Source organism: Brassica napus, chromosome A1 (genome assembly GCF_020379485.1).
Source record: "Brassica napus cultivar Da-Ae chromosome A1, Da-Ae, whole genome shotgun sequence".
NCBI lineage: Eukaryota > Viridiplantae > Streptophyta > Magnoliopsida > Brassicales > Brassicaceae > Brassica > Brassica napus.
In genome coordinates this window covers 15,762,242-15,782,279 of record NC_063434.1, presented here as the reverse complement: position 1 = coordinate 15,782,279, position 20,038 = coordinate 15,762,242, and the positions used below count along the sequence as shown (strand labels likewise).

The following is a 20,038-nucleotide window of genomic DNA, read 5'->3' as shown; positions in this document are numbered from 1 at the left end:
GATCAAATTGGGTTGGGTCAACCCATGGGTCATGACCCATTTTGACGTATATTCTTTATCCAAGGATTTAGGGTTTATATCTCTTTTTAATATTTTGAATTTATTTTTTTCAATAAAAGGATAGAATATAAATAAAAAAGTATAATAACAATAAAAAAATGATTTTTTTAATATTGTTAAAGCCTTTCATACTAAACACTAAACCCTAAACATGAAACTTTAAATCTTTAGATAAACACTAAACCCTAAACCCTAAACCCTTGGATATATCATAAATCCATTGATATGACTCATAACCTTTGGAATATCTCTTTATCCAAGGATTTAGGGTTTATCTAAGGGTTTAAGGTTTAATATTTAGGGTTTAGAGTTTAGTATGAACGCTTTTAATAATATTAAAAAAAAAATTTACAGCTGCTACCATATTTTATTTATTTTTTATATTTTACCTAAAGGTTAAGGGTTTAGGATTTAGTGTTTAGAATTTAGTATGAACGACTTTAACAATGTTAAAAAATTCGTTTTTTTATTGCTGTTACATTTTATTTATTTATTTATTTATCCTTTTATTTTAGAAAATAAATTCTAAATATTCTGTTTCCTTATTAAAAAAGATCTGTATATAAAATAGGAGATGAACCCAAGAATTTCTTTTTTTTTTTTTTTTTGGTTATTACAGAACAAACAAAAAACAACAACCTCAGTTTTGTCATTTCAAGAAGAATATCACGTGTTTACAGAGAAAAGGAACATCATTAGAAACAAATGATCATTCATTTCCATTACAATGAACGAGACACGGTTTTGAACTCAGTCAAGCAAGACTGAAGAATCTTCTGACGTTTCTGAAGCTGTTGACGTTCGTTTTGCAGCACATCAATAGCTCTAGGTGCAACGAACATGTCCATGAACTTCTCATCGTTTACTGCAAACAAATCCACACCAAGTGCAACCACTAGCCTGTCTCGGCTGCAATCACAAAACAATCAATTTTAAGTTAACTCAAATCAAATCAGACGCAAACGATGTCTTCTTCAGCATGAAACAAGTAGAACTTACCAGGTGTTAGAAACCCTGAGTTTAGGGTCGACGTTACGCTTCTTTCCACAAGAACTTCACGTATTCTAGCAAAATGTTGTGCAGCTGATGAACATATCTCAGTGTAAGCAGAGCTTGATTTCATTCCATTTTCCGTGGTACCAAACAGAAGCCCACCTTCTCCGTTCTGAATCCCAAGTGTCTGTATGTTCCTGTTTCCTCCCATTCTCGCCACTCTTTTTCTGGCTCCACCACCATCATGATGATGACCATTGCCAATCTCTTTCTTTACCAAACCATATCATCCTATCTCACATGGCTGGTCTGGTGATGGTGTCTCAGGGACTGTTATATGTGTTTCCTCTCCTTTCCCTGGTGTTGTCTCTTGGGCCTTACTCTTCTCAGGAGGAATGTTTTCTTGATCTTTCATTGGCTCATCACGCCCTGTATCAGAGAGCTCGAAGCAAAACGAACCAATACCAGAGGCTTGGTTAGGTTTGTAATAAGAGCCAAAAGATCCTCCTTGGTGGTAGTCACTCTCATAGCAGGCCATGGAGTATGGGCTCGTCACCGAATCAAGATGGTGTCTTACTAGTTGCTTGCACTGTTTCGCAAGATTCTTCACGAAACGACTGTAACAGTTCCGTAGAGCAGCATAAAAACCAACGCATCCATCCATATTTTCAGCTTTCTTCTCATCTGCTATCAAAGAAACTTCATGAGATGCAGGGGATCTATGAGATTTTATAAAATCAAGGATCGTATTCTTACATTCTGAGTTTTGGTTCAGGTTTCTTTCGAGAGCAATTTCAAAGAGACTTCCTAACACAAAGGCAAGCCTGTCACAGGCTGTGTCCAGAAGAGGAGCGAGCCACGACCGTGCTGCGGTTCTAGCAATCTCTGCTGAAGCTTCTGTTACTCCTCTACCACCTCCCCGCCCAGCATGAGCCAGCAGAATGTTTGCTACCTGAAAAAATTGAGGCTAACTTTGAGTTTATATGGAAAGTATAAAAATGTTGTTTTACTGAGTAAAGCAGATGAAGTGTACCTTCTCTCTTGACACTGGAGGGCACTCGATTGAGTAGGCAGCACAGCGGAACTCGTGAATGACTCTTTCACAAGCAGCTCCTCCATAGAGTCTAAGAACAGCATTAGGCGGCTTAATATCCAGACACACGCCGGGCCAGCTTCCAATACCACTCTCGCCACGTTCTTCTTCGGTTGTTTTCCCCCATTGCTCAGGTGCTGGATTTGCAGCTCCATCAATCAAAGCTCCCTTAACAAACCAAAGCAAAACAATGTAATTTCTCAACTCATTTACTAAAGACTTAGAAACTGTACTTTTACAATTTACTCACCACATGATTGCTAATAGAAGCCATGCATATATAGCATTGCAACTTTTCTGAGATGAGCAACATCAGAAGTAGCCTGAATCTTCATATCCATTGTGAGCATATCATCAGTTACCTCAGAGCATCGCTGTTCAAGCAACGCTAGTGTTGCTGGAGCAGCGTCCTTGTACCTCTTCTGAAGCTCAGACTCTAGGAAATCTCTTAACGACCCAAAACCAATATGAGAACGGAACTTTTCTTCATCAAATCCTCCGTTGACACCCTCACGCAAATGCCTTATAACGTCCATGTCTACGAAACTCATCGTTTGAGACAGTGCTCCTGTCTTTAGGCAAGGCCACAAAGTAAGGACGAGTGTTCTCCCCAAGGTACCGACTAGCACTGAGGTAACGATCAACTTCACCACGATCATTAAACTCCTGCGGATACTCAAATTAGTAAAAAGAAACATCAACTTAAGTGATTGTGTGTTCAAACACTCTAGTACCTTGAGGCGATTATCAAACTTGGAGACAACAATAATTGTCCTCCGAAAGCTTGAATCAATTTCACGAACAGCATCAAGCCACAAGAGGATGCGATGTGGAGGAGAAGCCAGAGACTTGACCATCGATAGAATTTCATCAGGTGTGGTCGAGAGAGAGAGAGAGAGCTACCTTAAGAACAAAACCAGGAGTATCATGAACCATCTGGAGAATTAGAGGACGGCGCGTCCCCATTTCGACCTCGCGGACGTTGAATCGGAACCCTAGGAGAGCTTCGAGAAGAGAGCTTTCGAATCGTGACCTAGACTCCGAAGTGGCCGGAGAGGAAGTCGGACTTTAGATTTTGCAATTTGAATTAATTGGCTTTAATGGGCTTTCTTGAAGCCCATCTAATAGTTGATGGAAAAGTTAAATCGTGTGATATAACCGGGAAATGCAGGACAGTCCTAATTAAAGTATCTGATGGATCTTAATCCGGTTTGGTTTGGTGTTTGATCGTAATGTATTAGTAAACCGTAAATGTATCCGTTAGAAAATTATTGCTACCAAAGACGCAACGATGCACATAATAAAACCAGAGGAGGTCTCTCTCTCTCCGAGGAACTGGTGAGATTCTTAGATCAGTTTGTTTCTTTTTCGATTCATGTAATATGTAGATCATGAATTTGATTTTGATCCATTGTTATCTTGTTTGGAGTTCGCGTGCGATCCGTTGGGTTTCGTAATCCTCTTTGCGATTTTGCTTTAGGGTTTCAAGTTTCCTAAATCGTTCGTTATTTTATTTGTTGCAGTGATGTTGAATCTACATGGAAGCGCTTGAATCACTCGTGAACGCCCCCCCGCGCTGAGGTACTTCTCTGTCTTACGCTTACGCTAGAGTTTTTTGATCTATTGTAAAGCGTGATTGTGCTTTAATTTGGAGTTTTAGTTATGGATATCATTGGGACTTAAAGTCGATTATATAAAGCGAATAGAGAGGTAGATACTTATATACACATACGCGGATCTATTTGATTTCTTTCTTGTGCTAGCACCATTGTTGATTCCTTAATAGCGTATTTGTGAGAGTAAAAGATTATGTTCATGCAAATAGACATAGGGAATCAATATTGAGACTGCATATTTGTTTTGAGTTCCAAGTTTTGTTCTTTCACCTGTTTTGACCATACAAGTAATATTTTCTCTCTGTTTTTGTTTACACTAGTATGTTTGTGTGGAGAAACCGTTGCTGACAGATTCCATTACATCATACCTCTTGATAGAGTCACTGAAACAATTGAAGATAAGATCGGATCTTGGAGGCAAAGAAGTAGCAGCAATAAAACAGATAAGCTCTTTTACTTTCTCTTTTACTGTTTTGTTTCCAAGTTTGAGATTCAGTACCGCACTGCCGATTCTTGCTTACTTTTGTTTTGGTTCTATCAAACCCCAAAAAGATCATAAGGCAGACACTAATCTAATAGTGTTTTGTCAGATTCTTATTTGGGGACATTGTCCCGTTGCGTGAAGCCTAGACCCTGAATTGTTTTTGAAATCATGGGTCCAACAACTCTATTGGTTGGTGGTAGTGCATGTCTAAGTGAACGATGGAAAGTATGACAGAATTTTGTTACCCACGGCTTACAAAACACAACAAACGGCTTAAGAAAAGTCTTTAGACAGAGACTGTACCCACGGCTTACAAAAACGGCTTAAGAAAAGTCTTTAGACAGAGCTTTCAATAAAGTTTTTAGACAAAGGTTGGCTGGATCAAACGACCCGTGGCTTGCAAAAAAAATGTCTTTAGGCAGACAAACACTATGAATGTTTGGTTGGATCAAATGTCCTGTGGCTTTCACAAAGGTCTTTAGACACAAAAAGACTATGAATGTTGGGATGGATAAAACGACCAACGGTACACTGTAAAGTCTTTAGACATAGACTATGAGTTACCCACGGCTTATAAAGTCTTTAAACAAAGTCCATGAGTTGATTAAGAGGCTTTAGAAAATATTGCTACCCACGGCTTATGAAAAGTTCTTAGACAAAGACTTTGAGATTCTTGCTACACACAGCTTATGAGAAGAGTCTTTATGGAAGTCTTTAAGCCAAACATAATTATTGCTTGACGACTACCCACGGCTTAAAGAATGTTTTCAGACAAACACTACCCACGGCTTAAAGAATGTTTGTTTTCAGACAAAGACTACCCACGGCTTATGAAAAAAATTTAGACAAAGACTTTGAGATTCTTGCTACACACAACTTATGTAAAGTCTTTAGACAAAGACTGAATCTGGCCAACAACAGCTCTATGAGAAGAGTCTTTATGGGTCAATACTACAACTACCCACGGCTTTATGGAAGTCTTTAAGCCAAACAGAATTATTGCTTGACGACTACCCACGGCTTAAAGAATGTTTTAGCAAAGACTACCCACGGCTTAAAGAATGTTTTCAGACAAAGACTAGGGGTTAGTCTTAACGAAGTCTAAATGCAAAGACTGAGAATTGAAACGGGTTCCCTGCTTTACCAGTACCCACGGCTTAGAAAAACAACAAACAGCTTAGACAAATTGTGATTGAACCCTCGGCTTACAAAAATCCTATGAATTAGTTTCTGCAGTTGTTGGATGAAAGAACGACCAACAGCTCTGGAAACGTCTTAAGGGGCTTATAAAAGGTCTTAAAGTTGAAGACTATTATGATTTGGATGTGAAAACGACATCACCACAAGCTGATATGAATCAAAAACAGACATACTTGACCACAACTCTTAAGACAGAGAGAGTATGAAATTAAACACAGAGTATGAAAATAGACAGATGACTGACTACATGTCAGTTTTTGGCTTGTTGGATGGAAAACAATGGCTTAATCCAAGTCTTAAGACAGAGATTATGAAACAAACATTGAGTTGGTTTTGACTTGATTGCTGGGAAAAACTACCAACAACAGGTTAAACCAAGTCTTAAGACAGAGAGTATAGACCAAAAATTGAGTTTCTTGCTACACACAGCTCATGAAAGGTCTTCAAGATGAAGACTATGAACTGGATGTAAAAACGACTAACCGTGGATGGAAAACAATGGCTTAATCCAAGTCTTAAGACAGAGATTATGAAACAAACATTGAGTTGGTTTTGACTTGATTGCTGGGAAAAACTACCAACAACAGGTTAAACCAAGTCTTAAGACAGAGAGTATAGACCAAAAATTGAGTTTCTTGCTACACACAGCTCATGAAAGGTCTTCAAGATGAAGACTATGAACTGGATGTAAAAACGACTAACCGTGGATGGAAAACAATGGCTTAATCCAAGTCTTAAGACAGAGATTATGAAACAAACATTGAGTTGGTTTTGACTTGATTGCTGGGAAAAACTACCAACAACAGGTTAAACCAAGTCTTAAGACAGAGAGTATAGACCAAAAATTGAGTTTCTTGCTACACACAGCTCATGAAAGGTCTTCAAGATGAAGACTATGAACTGGATGTAAAAACGACTAACCGTGGATGGAAAAATACGACCACCGGTTTAATTGCACACAAACCTACTACTTGTTGGATGGAAAAAACTACCTGCGGCTTAGAAAAGTCTTACACAAAGACAATGGTTGTTTGAGTTGTTGTATGGTAAACACGACTTAAACATAGACTATGAACCAAAACAATAATCAAAAGGCTTAATAACCACTAGACAGAGAAGGACCAAAAGCTGAAAAAGAGTTTAAGACAGGTTATATGAATCAAAAACAGACTCCTTACTTCACCACAAGCCTTGGCAAAGTATTTAGACAAATGGAAAACAACCACTGGCTTAAACCAAGTCTTAAGACAGAGACTATGACCCAAAGTAGAGTTTGTTTTTGGCTTGATGGAAGGGGAAAACGACCGATGGCTTAAACTAAGTCTTAAGACAGAGACTATGAGCCAAAATTGAGTTCGTTTCTGGCTTGATGGAAGGAGAAAACGACCAACTGAATGGCCTAAACCAAATCTTAAGACAGAGACTATGATGAACCGAAATTGAGTTGGTTTTTGGCTTATTAGATGGGGAAAGTGACTAACAACTTAAACCAAGTCTTAAGACAGAGACAAATGAACTGAAAACTGATTATGTGCTTTACTATCCGGGACTTAAAAAAGTTCTCAAATAGTGTTACCCGAAACTATGAATGGGATATAGAAAGTCTTTAGACCAAAGATTCGACTTGTTAGATAAGAAAAAGACTATGAATGTCTAACACATTCATTACTTTACCACTCACAACGTAAAATTCACAAGGTAAGAATGAGGCATTTAAGTGAAGCAGAGACTGATTAATTCTGAATTTTGCAGGTATGTATGTGCTACTTCAAATTGTTAGAGACTTATAGAAGATTTCAAGTGTAGCAGATTTCTTTGACAGGTATGTGCATTTCAAATTTGTTTGTAATTTAGTTGGTACAATTATGAAAATTGAGACACAAACATGAAGTAAAGATTAGTTTCATCTGTTCAGGTTTGTGCTTCATAAACTGCTCATATCTTCATTGAGGCAAAGGCTTTCTCAGGTATATGCTTTTCTTGACTTTGCTCTTGTATAAATGGGTTTCTTTACTTACGAAAATTTACAAAGCTAAGTGATATATGCGTAGATAAAAGAAACTGGAAATGAATATCTATGCTCCATTTAATCTGACTAGTCAACATTTCTATCATTGGTTTAGCTAGCATCCGTGAGATTCTAGAAAATTAATTCCTAACATATCCACTGATGAACAGGTAGATTTTCTATTTTGATTTTGGAGCATTACTTTTTTTGTTTTCAGTATTTGTAATCTCTATTGCATGTATTATAAGGTCTCTAATTTTGTCAAATAAATATACCTAGTAGCTCTTGTAGATCAAAGTAGGTGAGAGACACTCCTGCATCTTGTGGTGCTAGTTTTCTTAAGTTTCGAATGTTTCTGTTTTGTGTTATTCTCCTGACCTTCACTGATCATTCTAAATAGTGTTAATAAAACTATTTATAGTTTGGTACTTGTATGCATTGTAAGGTCTCTCACTTTGTGAAATGGATGTATCTTGTAGTAAGTGAGAGCCTCCTGCAGATTTGTGGTGCTAATTTCATTGAATTTCGAATGTTTCTGTTTTTGTGTAATCTCTCTCTATTGCATGTATTATAAGGTTTCTAATTTGTTGAAATGGATGTATCTTGTAGTCTCTTGTAGATCAAAGTAGGTGAGGCTCTCCTGCAGATTCGGGTGGTAGTTTCATTGAATTTCAAATGTTTCTGTTTCTGTGTCAATACTCCTCCTAACCCTGAATGATCGTTCTAAACATGTACAGTGTTAGTATTCTCTTTAGTTTGGTGCTTTCATCTACTACAAGGTTTCTCATTTTATGAAATAGATGTATCTCTTGTAGATTCAACATATCTGAAAGACTAGAGATGGTGGTAGTAGTTTCTTTGCATCTTGAATGTTATGTTTTCTTTAATGCTCTTTACCCTGGGTGATCATTTTAAACATGTGAAATGACATCTCTACGCTGATGATTACTATGTTAGATTATTTAAATTGTATATGTTGACTTGAAAATTTCAATTGTTATGGTACTTGTATCTATGCCTTGGTTTGTGAGTCTTGTCAAAAATATACATCACTTAATTTTCACAATTTATGGAATTCTTCATCATATGCTGATGAACACGTTACATTTATAGATTTAAATGTTGAATTGAGTTTTACTATAACAGTGATCGAGAATTCTATGTTATATACATGTGTCTATCCTGTGATCTCTTAGTCGTACAGAGCCGATGAATCTTCTTAAGTTTCTATGATTGATGTCAAATTCAAGAAAGTAGTTGTATGTAAAGTCTAGTAGTTGTAAACATTTGGAATAGGTGCTCTGGTCTTCTCTTCTCTTTAGGTCGACTAAATGTGATGTCAGATATTTTTTCTGAAAATTATTGACTCTAGTTTATGTACAAAACCATCCAATTTTCTGTTTGTTGTCCGTCAAATTATCACACTGAATTACTATTACATACTAAAATAATAAGACTCGGATGTGTTATATGATCATCTAAGGAACGGCATAATGTGATTGGAGAGTCATGCTATTGTAGATAAGATTCAGCTGTAATCTTTAACGAAAAATAAACTTAGTTGTTGTCTGTCTAAACTAAAGATCATTTGAATTTTGATGTTATGTACATATAAACAGTAATGTCTTTATGTACTTTTCAGCTGTGGTAGAATGTTCTTGCATTTTGGTTGGTTTATCCTATGGTGTATGAATTATTGATTATCTTATTGCATATTGCTCTTTAGAATATAATTAGCTATTGTATAAATTGATTTCTCGACTCTTTCAGTCATAAATTGATTCTTGTACGTTTATCATAAATTAAAGAGAAATTACTTAGAATAAATCTAATTAATCTAAAAATTACTAGAATGACTCATATTAAATTTTAATTACTAGACTAAAATGAGATACAAGCAAATTTACCGAAAACCCATTTCTAACTTGATTAACTACAAGTTTGCCTTTATAGTAAGTTAAAAAAATGGAAAATATAGGTTAAAATAATAAAAATAATAATAATTAGAAAAGAAGGTGACGACAAAAAAAAAATTAGAAAAGAAGAAAAGAGTTTATCGGGTCTCTCTCACGAGTCACGGCGTCGACGAAACTGGAGGTGAAGCCATCTCCGATCGAGAGTCGCCGTCATCCCTATCCCACTCCTGCAATATCTACTCCGACGCTGTCGTCGTTAATTTCGGCACCTCCTCGCCAAGTCGCCATCGTCCCTGTCGTGTAAGCCCTAGGTCTGATTTGTCTTTCCTTTTAAATCGACGAAATTGAAATTGTAAGTGCTAAATCTATCCAATTTCAAGTTGTTGTTACACATTTTTAACATATATTGTTTGGTTGAGCGTTTAGTTTCAAAAACCCTAAATCCCAATTTCAACATTCCTTCCCCTTTGAAATCGATAGCCTGTTTTTTTTTGTTCCATAATTAATTTGGTTATGACAGATTGTTTTATTGATTGTGAAAGTTTGTAGACTCTAATTCCTAGTTTAGAGATACTGAACTTGTTTATATAAAGTCTAGATTTTTTTTAGTTGCTGCTCACGCAGCTACTGTGAAATCTGGTTCTTGTAAAGTCATCATCTTTGAAAACTGATATAAAGTGATCCTGGTGTTACATGTCCCCATAAAAAGTTGACTTAAACTTATAATGATGAAATTGAAAAACTTAGGCAACAGTCGCATACAATTTTACCTGCATTTGTTCTGTTATAACAATAAAACAATGATGTCTTCTCAGGTGCGAGCTGTCACTGTCCATGCAACGAATAAATACTCTGTGTCTGCATCGCTTTGACAGTGCTTGGTGCTTCTATGATATGTCCTCCGGTTTATGCTTTGCCCAGATTCGGAAGAAGATGGGTTTGTTCTTGTTGATGTTTCATCTTCTAGGTCTCATGGAGAAAGGCTCGTCTACAGTTTGCATCTTCAAATGGGAAACATAAATAATCACGAGCTGACGTGCGAAGAGCTAAGCCAGAGAATGTATACTTGTATGAGGAATGCGGAAACTCGTTTAGATGATAATCTGTTCTTGTTTCTTTTAGTTATGTCATCTGTTTCTCAACATGTAACATTCATGTAGCCGAGTTGTTTCGTTTATTTTCTTGTCGAAATCAATGATCGATTATCACATTTACATGCTACTGAATATTGACTGATTACTATGAAATTAACTAATATTATATAATGAACTGTCTGCATTGCTTGACAGTTCGTGGTGCTAAGTATACTATTTTTAATTAGCTTTAGTAGCTTAAACTTATTTTTGCTTTGAGCATCTCTAAACAAATTCATTATCTCTATAGAAGTGATTAAACCACCACGAAAGAGAATAACTTGACGAAGAAGAAAAGAAAGATAAAAAAGATGATGACAAGTACCAAAAATTACCTAATTCTGATATTAATTAATCTAAAAATAAACAAGATTTGAAATTAATGTAAACCGGATCAAAATTAGATATTAAATTAAATCTGATTTACATAAACCCAAATTTTCGTCAATAAATCTTCCACAACATAAATCAAAAAGTCTACAACCATATAAGCAAAAAATCTACCAACAATTTTAGATCATATATATAACTCTGCCGTAAAAAAAATAAGTCGAACATAAGAAAATAAGTTGACCACAAAAACCTACCATTCATAACAAATCTGCTACCTCATTTGACAGATATATTCATAAAAATATATTTTCTATTTAAATCGGACAATTAACTCTGCCGTGTAAACAAATCTGACGTTTTTAAAAAAGTCTGTCACCACTTTAATGGTAGATTTATTTTTTCATACAGATTTTATAAACAGACTTATTATTCGATAGATTTATTTTTTTGAAAAAAAAAAAAAACTCTGCCGTCGATCAGATGTAAGGGTATTTTTGTAATAATTTTTTTTGTTATAACTATGGGCAGGGGCAATTTCGACCAAAAAATATTCTAATAATTTTCAAAAAATATGAGTCATTTTAGTAATAACACAATCAATTTGGTTTATGACATATGGAAAGCCTGTTTGATTTGGATTGATAAAAAAATACTGTCGTTTTATTCTTTATTTTTTTTGTCAATTGCTTTTTTTTCAGAAATTGTTTTACTCTTCATCATCAGTTGGGGATACTGCACCGATTTTATAGTTCCTAGTGGACTGCTTTTCTTTTTTTATGCATCATGTAAAACATTTTATTCTTCTGCAAAATTATAAATTTTATCTCCAATTGATGACGAAAAGTAAAACTATTTCTGAAAAAGAAGAACAGTTGACAAAAAAAAAAGAGAAAAAAAGATAAAACTACATAGTAATTTTTTTATTAATCCAAATTAAACCGGCTCTCCACCTATCACAAACTAGTTAACATTTAAATAACACCATTTACAGTTTTAGAGGAATTAGTTTAAAAATCGATAGTTTGTGTATGTTATTCAAAAATAGAGTTGTTCATGTGTTTTTTGGCATGATTTAAAAGTTCGTGTGTGAAAAACCAGGAAAAACTAGTTCATAGGGGAATAAACCACTTTTCTGTTGTTCATGTGGTTTTTGGCATGACTTAAAAATCCGTGTGTGAAAAAGCCGGGAACAATTAGTTCATAGAAGAATAGGCCATTTTCCCTCTTACAGTCTTACCTTGAGTCTCCCTTTCCCGGTAACAGAGACAACATCACCAGTCTTTACCATGGTTCCGTTCTTGGTAACCGTTGCCCAGTTAACCCGAATGTCCCCACTACTGCGAGGTAACAACAAAGAAGAATGATTTTTTTTTTCTCAGCAAACATGAGAATGCAATGGAAGATCAAAAAGAAAAGAAAGCTAATTTACCTAATCAGATTAACTAGCTTTGACCGCGAAATCTTGAAACCAGCACTAGCTACTCCATCAATTCTCAACGAGGCTTCCACCGTTTTGAATGAATTAGTCCTAACAAAACAAAAGAATCAAGCCAAAGCAGAAACTCTTTTCGAAGGTAAAGAAGAATCATTACCTAGGAGGTTCGTATTCAAGAGCAAGCAAAGGTATCTGTGACACCCGTCACCTCCTATCTGGAGAACAGCGTGCGACCAACAATGTCTCATAACACAATAGTCCATATACACGATTCAACTCACTCTAAGCTCAAATACAAATCCGAATAAAAAATCCAGTAGTACCAATCCGTCCAAATATCATATACTCGTCTGTCTCATCTGAAATGGGAAAGAAAGAGGGATGAGTAACGGGGAAGTCACTCAGTGAGGTATGGGATACTAAACCCGAAATTCATGGACCCGGACAGAGCACTCCGAATAAATATAATTTAATCCTAACACGTTGCAAACACGGTACCTAAAGTATCCAGAGATCAAACAATAGTCCTAGCGAGGTGCACATTCGCTGTCCACTAACAGGCCAAAAACACCACCGAAAAGGTGCTCGGTTCATACACACACCGAACAAGTGCTCGGTAACACACGCCCGTAGACGATTTATCGACCTCCTGGGTTACGCGTTAACCGTTCGACTATAGCTGACCGTAACCTCCACACAATCCGGCATACAAAAGTCCGTCTCTGTATCCGTCTCAAACAATCACATAACTCTTAATAATACAACTATTTTTATTTACCAATTTTAAATGAAACAATCATTGTTGAATCCTCTAACACCCTAATTCCGGTTTAAGCAAAGAACCTAAAAACTAAACAAGCAATGACAGACTAGATTTCACGCAGACGGAACATATTAGAAATAAATTATACTTATTCGAAGTCCTAAGCCGTGTAAGAGAAATTCGGGAAAAGACCCTTACCTTTGCCACGGGTTCTTCAGAAAACCTGAGAACACACCGAATGGACTTTAACGGCTCTAAAATAACAACTCCTGAACTTTCTGAAAATAGACAAATATGAGGATTTCGGCAGACCTGAAGCCTTGAGAAAACAGATGAATAATTCAAGAACTGACCGTTAAACATTCGATCCCTCCGGTCAGAATGCAGTACTATATGTTCTTTGTCCATAGCCACCGGTTTTACTACGATCGGCCACCATTTGATCAACCAAAATGGCTTCACCTCCAGGCTGGTCGCATACAAAGACTACAGCAATACCTCTCGCGAAAACAAACACAACTTTCAGAAAATAACTCGGAATGACAATCCGCTTAGTTTTGCACTTGTATTTGGTCAGTTTCTTGTAGAGGTCTCCGTCGGGGAGCAGACCTCTCTTGAAAACAGAGATAGCAGTGGGGATGCTGCATTTGGGGATAACCACCTTTTCTTGATTGAAGCGGGCTATGTAGCCTCGCAGGGGTTCCGCTCGGTGCTAGAGGATTTCGTAGAAGCTGTCAGAAGTTTTCCCCAGGTCCCTGCTGCTGGCGAATTGCTCCACAAATTTGTAACTGAGAACCGCGAAGGAGGCTATGGACCTGGAGGGCAAATTGATATACCATTGCAGAGTGGGTCCGGTCAAGGTGGAGCCGAAACCTTTGCACATGGTAGCTTCGCGTGACCCCTTTGGGAGTGCAATGGCGAGCATCCTTTGTCGATATTGGGCGACGTGGTCGTCCAGATCAGTGGTACCATCGTAGGCCTTTATGCTGGGGAAAGAGAACTTCATGGGCATCTCGATCAAGGTGATCTCATCCATGAAAGGAGTATCAGCGTAGGAATCAGGGTTGCTCTTCCGGATGGAGGGAGCTACCCCCGGGAGTCTCTCTTACCATGGACCGCATGGCGTCGAGCCTATCGGAGAACATTTGGTGAAGGTGAGCGATCATAGGAGACTCTGTTCTCGCAGCTCCATCTGATATTTCCTTATTAGGCTCGGGCTCCGAGTCGCTATCATCCACGTCATAGGCCTGAGCATCCTTGGCTTTTTCTTGCGTAGACGCGTCTCCTCCCGTCGTCGTAATTGGGGGCTTCGCGCCTGTCTCGGAGTTGGGTGTTTCCAGAGTCGGCATGGGGCGAACCCGAGTCCGGAATCGACGCTTCTTGTTGCTTGCAGTGTTAAGGGCTTGGTTTTCGTCTTAGAGGGTGAGATTCTCCGATTCGAGCTGGCTGAGCTTCTCGGCGCTCTACTCCAGTTGCTTCGAGTGTTCGTTGAGTTTTTCCTTCAGGATCTGGAACTCCGAGGAAAGCTCGGGATTGGTCTCTTCTCGAGTTCGATCCAACCCGGTTACTTGACCTTGCAGATCGTCGATTTGCCTCTGGAGTTCGGCTTCTCTCTGGGTAGCTTCGGGTAGCTCGTCATGCTCATCCACCGCCATTATCACGTAGCTTAGATTACTCCCCTCCTTCTAGCGCCAAACTGTTGGGGGAATTTTGTGTAGAATTTTTGTGAGTACTACGGAACGATGGATAAGGCTTGTATTTGTATTGATTTGCGAGTACGAAAGTAGAAGGAGACGTTTTATTATATCAAAGAGGTGGAACTACAACAATTTTGAGTAAGAACCCTAGTTCTAGCCGCCTAGCTCTAATCTCTATGTCTCGAAGTATCGATCCCTTGCTTTAGGGTTTGGATTCCCCATATATAGTCTTCCTAAGGCGGGCCTTAGTCGATTGGAGTAGGTTAAACTCTTCCATATTCGGAAATATGGAAGGTTCTCCTTATCGGAAGTTTTCCATTTCCCGGAGGAAGGGGGGCGATCCTTGGACCGGACCCAGAAAACTCCACAGCGGGGAACCGGGGTTCCTTCTAGCGGAGATCCTGGAACCGGGTTCCTTCCAGCGGGGATCCAGAGGCCGGTGTCATGCCTGGGGTTTGGAGGATTCAATACCTGAGTATTTTTCCCCAACAGTTACCAGTCACATAAAGTAACTCTGACGGGTTGCGAAAAAAAAAAATTTCCTCCGGCGGAAGGTGGGGTCGGACTCGCACGTGTGTGGAGTTGCTTTTCGTTGGATCCGAAAGTGTTTGGGTCGTTTTCAAATTGTTAAAAAATGAAGTTATGTGGGTCGCAAGTTGAAAGTTATTGAGTCAAAAGGCCAAAACCGGAATCAATTATATATCTCTCCCTTAGGCACGCAAAACGCAAATAAAAACTTGGACCGACCCGATGTCACAATTAGAACTTTTGTGCTACCGACTTTGATAACCGACTCCTCGGTGGCTTACTCCTTATATACAAGTCTTTTTTATTTTTTTCTATCAAATCGATTTGAAATTGTGCCGACTTCATCTTCGATTGGGCTGACTTGAATTCAATTGGACTGAATTCTGTTTGTTTAGTGAGTATTATCCAAGAGATGTAATATATCTCCAACACTAACATAACGTATCGAAAGCCACGTTGGATACGTGATGCTGTCTACCTGAACCTTTACCCTTTTAGACCATGATTATCGCTGAGAATTCCGACCCGGTTTCATAAGAAACTTTCTTTTGTTTTATTTTTTTTTGTCTGATAAAAAGTAAATAAATAAAAAGTCGAACCAATTGCGGGCTGCCACTTATCAGTAGGACCCGCGATCAGTGCAAGAAACAAGTGAAAATCAGTTCTTATATAACAATTTAAAAGATCTATTTTTTTAAAAACAACGGGACCCATGCAATATTTTATTATTTTTTGGTAAGGACCTTATGCTAATGATCTGCATTGTGAATGCCCTTAGAACACCTCTAATGAGAGTTCTTCTCATTGGAACTTTTAAAATATGTATCATGTATGTATATATGTATATATATTATATGTGTATAAGTATTTGTGGGATTCACAATTTTTGTGAAACCCTATAAACAAAAGTTTTTAAAATAAGATTTTAGAAGCTTTTGTCTATGGGGTTCCACAAAATTTATGAACCCCATAAATATTTATACATATATACATACATGATATATATTTTAAGAACTCCAAATTCTACCTATTGGAGGTGGTCTTACATCTCTAAAGTCAATGTTGACTATCCCTTAAAAAAATGTCGAAACTCATACACACAGTTGCTTTTGTCTCTTTGTCTCCTTAATTCCCTCCTATATGTTTTCTTTTCTATTTTAATTTCTGCTGAAAAATATACATAACGTAAAACTAAAAGTGAAAAGAAAAACATTTTCGTCTTGGGATCTATAAAACTAATATATCATCTACTTTCCCTGATTTTACTCTAAAAAATCTATTCTTTATTGCTTTGCTTTCATTTACTCTCTTGGGTTGGTTGGTGAAGACGAGTGAAGTGGAAAGAGGCCAGCAGCTTCGACCAAACTCGAGAGAAATTGTTTGTTTTCAATTTTGGTGAAAAAAAAGAAAGTATTTATTATATTTTAATTTTATACTTTAAATCGTTTTTGGATGTTCTTCGGTCTTGGGTTGATTTTAGCTGTAAAGGGCCACACATACACCATTGCCCACAAAATGCCCCCTTCTTGACGTCTCTCTCTCTATGTGACTTTTGATTTGAATACCAATTATTTCTTTGATGGAGTTTTAGTGGTGATCATTTTCTCTTCAGTTTATTATTATAATTCTCCGTTGAGAAACTTCTGGGTTTTTTTTTTTTTTGTTTTAATTTTCTTTTGAATTTCTATGTGAGATGTGAAATTTGTCAATTTTGATCATATTTCTGAGCTGGAAGTTGGATCATCTCTCTCAGAGGCATGTCACCTGCAGCCAAAGTCTCTGAGTTTCACAGAGAAGGAAATGATTGGTAAATCACTCTTTGTCTTTCTTTCTTCTTTATCTGCATGTATGTGTCTTTGTAGTTCTGTCTTGAATTGATTCAGTTGTCCAATTCTATGGTCTTGGTAGGTCGGACACCTTAAAGTTTGCAGCTTTTTTTCTCAATTCTCATTTTAAAGATGTTCAGTGAGACAAGGATTCAGAAATCATTTGGCTTTTTGATGTTTTTTTTTTGTTTCGGATTCAAAAATTGAATAGATCTTACAAAAAGATCTTCTCCAGATGGAATTTCCCTTATAAGTTTTGTTACAAAAATTCTTGCAGGTTTTGCAGAACAGGTCTTCCAAGTGACATAACTGTTGTTGTTGATGATGTGAAGTTCCATCTTCATAAGGTATATAGCTTTTTTATTACTCATCATGATGCTTTGCTTTCTTCCTGAGTTTTGTATCCAATTGCCGTTTTATCTTTTTAGGTTTGACGGTTAGAATTTGTGTGAATCTCTAAGATGAACCATGGAGATTACCCTCTAGCTAGTGGTTTTAAGTATGCCGGAACTGTTAGATGTTAAGCTACATAGATTCATTAACTAGTTCTGTGCATGTACTTGAATTGAGTATCTATGAGTGTTGGTAGCGACCCTCTTACAGAACTACAAGGGGGGTTTATTTGCAGTTTCCTCTAGTGTCAAAATGTGGAAAGCTAGCACGGATGTATGAAGATGATAAGAAATCTCTCTGGACAACAGTTCTCGAAGATTTCCCAGGTGGGTCAGAAACTTTCCTGACGGCTGCAAGATTCTGTTACGGGGCTCGGGTAGATTTGACCTCGAAGAACATAGTTTCCACACACTGCGCAGCTGAGTACCTCGACATGACAAGTGAGTACGGGGAAGATAACTTGATATCCCAAGTGGAAACATTTTTGCACAAGCACGTGCTTCGCAATTGGAAAGACTGTATCCTGGCCTTACAAAGCTCCAGCCATGTGTTGAAATCTGCTGAAAAGCTTCAGACAATACCCAAACTCATGAACGCTGTTTCAACGATGGTGTGTACTGACCCTAGTCTGTTCGGATGGCCTATGATGATGTATGGTACGTTGCAGAGTCCTGGTGGAAGCATTCTATGGAACGGAATAAACACAGGAGCGCGAATGAGAAGCTCTGGTTCGGATTGGTGGTACGAAGATGTCTCTTATCTAAGTGTAGATTTGTTCAGAAGGCTCATCAAGACGATGGAAACCAAAGGTATACGCGCGGAAAGCTTAGTGGGTGCTATGGTGTATTATGCGAGAAAGTACTTGCCTGGTTTGGGACGGTGGCAGAGCAGAAGAACAAGTGGCAGCAGCAACAACAACAAAAGCAGAACAAGTGTTGTGAGTTTTAGTTTGGCAGCAGCTTCTTCGTTTATGTCTCCTGTTGATCAGATTGCGTTGCTTGAAACCATTCTGAGTCTTCTCCCTGAAAAGAGAGGAAGATCATTCTGCAAGTTCTTGCTATGTCTTCTCCGTGTTGCTTTCATTTTGGGAGTTGATGGGAGCTGCGTGAAGCAGTTAGAGAGAAGGATAGGGATGCAGTTGGAGCTCGCAACGCTCGAGAATCTTCTGATACTTAACTATTCCGATTCAGAGACTTTGTACAATGTAGATTGTGTAGAACGAATGATCCGCCACTTTGTATCATCATCGTCATCCTCAGAGCTATCTGACTTCTCGCCTCCATCGTTGGATCCAGGGATGTCTCCTTCCTCTTTGAGGAAAGTGGCTAAGCTGGTCGATAGCTACATGGCAGAGGTTGCTTCTGATGTGAATCTGAAACCTGATAAGATGCGGTCTCTTGCGGCAGCTCTTCCAGAAGGTTCAAGACCCTTGTACGATGGTCTATACAGAGCCTTTGATATCTATTTCAAGGAGCATCCATGGCTATCAGATAAAGACAAGGAACAACTCTGCAACATGATGGACTACCAAAGACTCTCAATAGACGCTTGCGCTCATGCTTCCCATAACGACAGGTTACCCCTCAGAGTTGTTCTTCAAGTCCTATTCTTCGAACAAATGCATCTCAGAACCGCACTTGCAGGGGGTACCAACACCGGAACAGCTCATGCAATGACCGTTCCAGGACAAGAGATAGTTGAGAGGGATGGGTGGGTGACGGTTGTGCGCCAAAACCAGGTTTTAAAAGTTGATATGCAGAAAATGAGGTCAAGGGTTGGAGAACTGGAAGAGGAGTTTCAGAATATGAAGCGGGAAATGAAGAAGAGAGTGAGCAAGCCCTCTAGCTCAGTGAGCTCGCCTCGGCTGGTCAAGATGGGCTGCAAGTTTCTTCTTCCACGAGCCTCTGATACAGCCCATGGATCTGTGTCCAGCACTCCAAGATCTGCTGCTGCTGCTGAACACGCACTGCCTCGCTCTTCCCGCCATTCCAAACACCGTAAAAGCTTCTCATTCTTCGGATAAATCTCTCTCCGAAGCTTGTCTTCTCTGTTTACTCAGGAAGGGGTTTCATTGTTTCAAGAGGAGCAGAAGCTGGTCATTTGGAACTGGATCTCTTTTTGTTCAGCTAACTCGATTACTCTTCGGTTAAGAGTATTTGCCGCGGTTTTCTCTGAAGGTAATTGTTTTGAAGACTCTTACCATCAAAGGTTTCGGACACGTCATGCCTTTGTGATCTTGGTGGTGTTTGGGAAAATGGGTATACTGTAAAAGTAAATAACTAGAGTTAGGATCTATAGAGAAAAGAGGGTATAATTCTTGTCTCATTTGATATGATTCTGTGGAATCTTTGTAGATGTGTTATTGTGTCTACCTGTGTGTAACGCTTTCTTAGTCATCTTATCATCCGCAAGCATGTTGCTGTTCTGTCAATAAATATAGATTCTTTTATACTGTTCAGATGCATTTAAATGGTTCATAAACGAACTACGCTACCCAAAAACTGTATGAAGTGGAATATTATTTTAAAAGTTTGACAAAATATTTTGTTTATTGAAACAA

The 20,038-nt window shown here is 38.1% G+C and overlaps 1 protein-coding gene, 2 long non-coding RNA genes and 1 pseudogene across 4 annotated transcripts; 2 read left to right on the top strand and 2 right to left on the bottom strand.

Annotated features, from left to right (window-relative positions):
- Positions 1-689: 689 nt before the first annotated feature.
- On the bottom strand, positions 690-3,112 carry LOC106428540 (annotated as a pseudogene).
- A 2,407-nt stretch (positions 3,113-5,519) lies between these two features.
- On the top strand, positions 5,520-10,580 carry LOC106428536. Its single transcript, XR_001285638.3, has 2 exons — positions 5,520-9,722; positions 10,186-10,580. It is a non-coding gene; the product is annotated as an uncharacterized LOC106428536 (long non-coding RNA).
- LOC125607554 lies at positions 10,325-13,774 on the bottom strand. The gene is made up of 2 exons (XR_007338716.1): positions 12,429-13,774; positions 10,325-12,364 (listed from the first exon to the last, which is right to left on the bottom strand). It is a non-coding gene; the product is annotated as an uncharacterized LOC125607554 (long non-coding RNA).
- Positions 13,775-16,473: 2,699 nt separating this feature from the next.
- On the top strand, positions 16,474-19,929 carry LOC106428562 (BTB/POZ domain-containing protein At3g44820). Of its 2 annotated transcripts, none has more exons than XM_048743377.1 (3): positions 16,474-17,066; positions 17,363-17,432; positions 17,514-19,929. In XM_048743377.1, the coding sequence occupies exon 3, from the start codon at positions 17,750-17,752 to the stop codon at positions 19,499-19,501; it is 1,752 nt and encodes a 583-aa protein (XP_048599334.1). In that variant the 5' UTR covers positions 16,474-17,066; positions 17,363-17,432; positions 17,514-17,749; the 3' UTR covers positions 19,502-19,929. The 2 variants fall into 2 exon arrangements, with proteins under 2 accessions (XP_048599334.1, XP_013724769.1); XM_013869315.3 differs by having other exon boundaries at positions 16,481-17,066; positions 17,714-19,929.
- The last annotated feature ends 109 nt before the right edge of the window (positions 19,930-20,038 follow it).

Bases quoted from the DNA above. Each gene is read 5' to 3' on its own strand.
- LOC106428562 (XM_013869315.3), top strand. From the start codon at position 17,017: ATGTCACCTGCAGCCAAAGTCTCTGAGTTTCACAGAGAAGGAAATGAT. The intron at 17,067-17,362 runs GTAAATCACTCT...AAATTCTTGCAG, and splicing joins CACAGAGAAGGAAATGATTG to GTTTTGCAGAACAGGTCTTC. The intron at 17,433-17,713 runs GTATATAGCTTT...GTTTATTTGCAG, and splicing joins TGAAGTTCCATCTTCATAAG to TTTCCTCTAGTGTCAAAATG.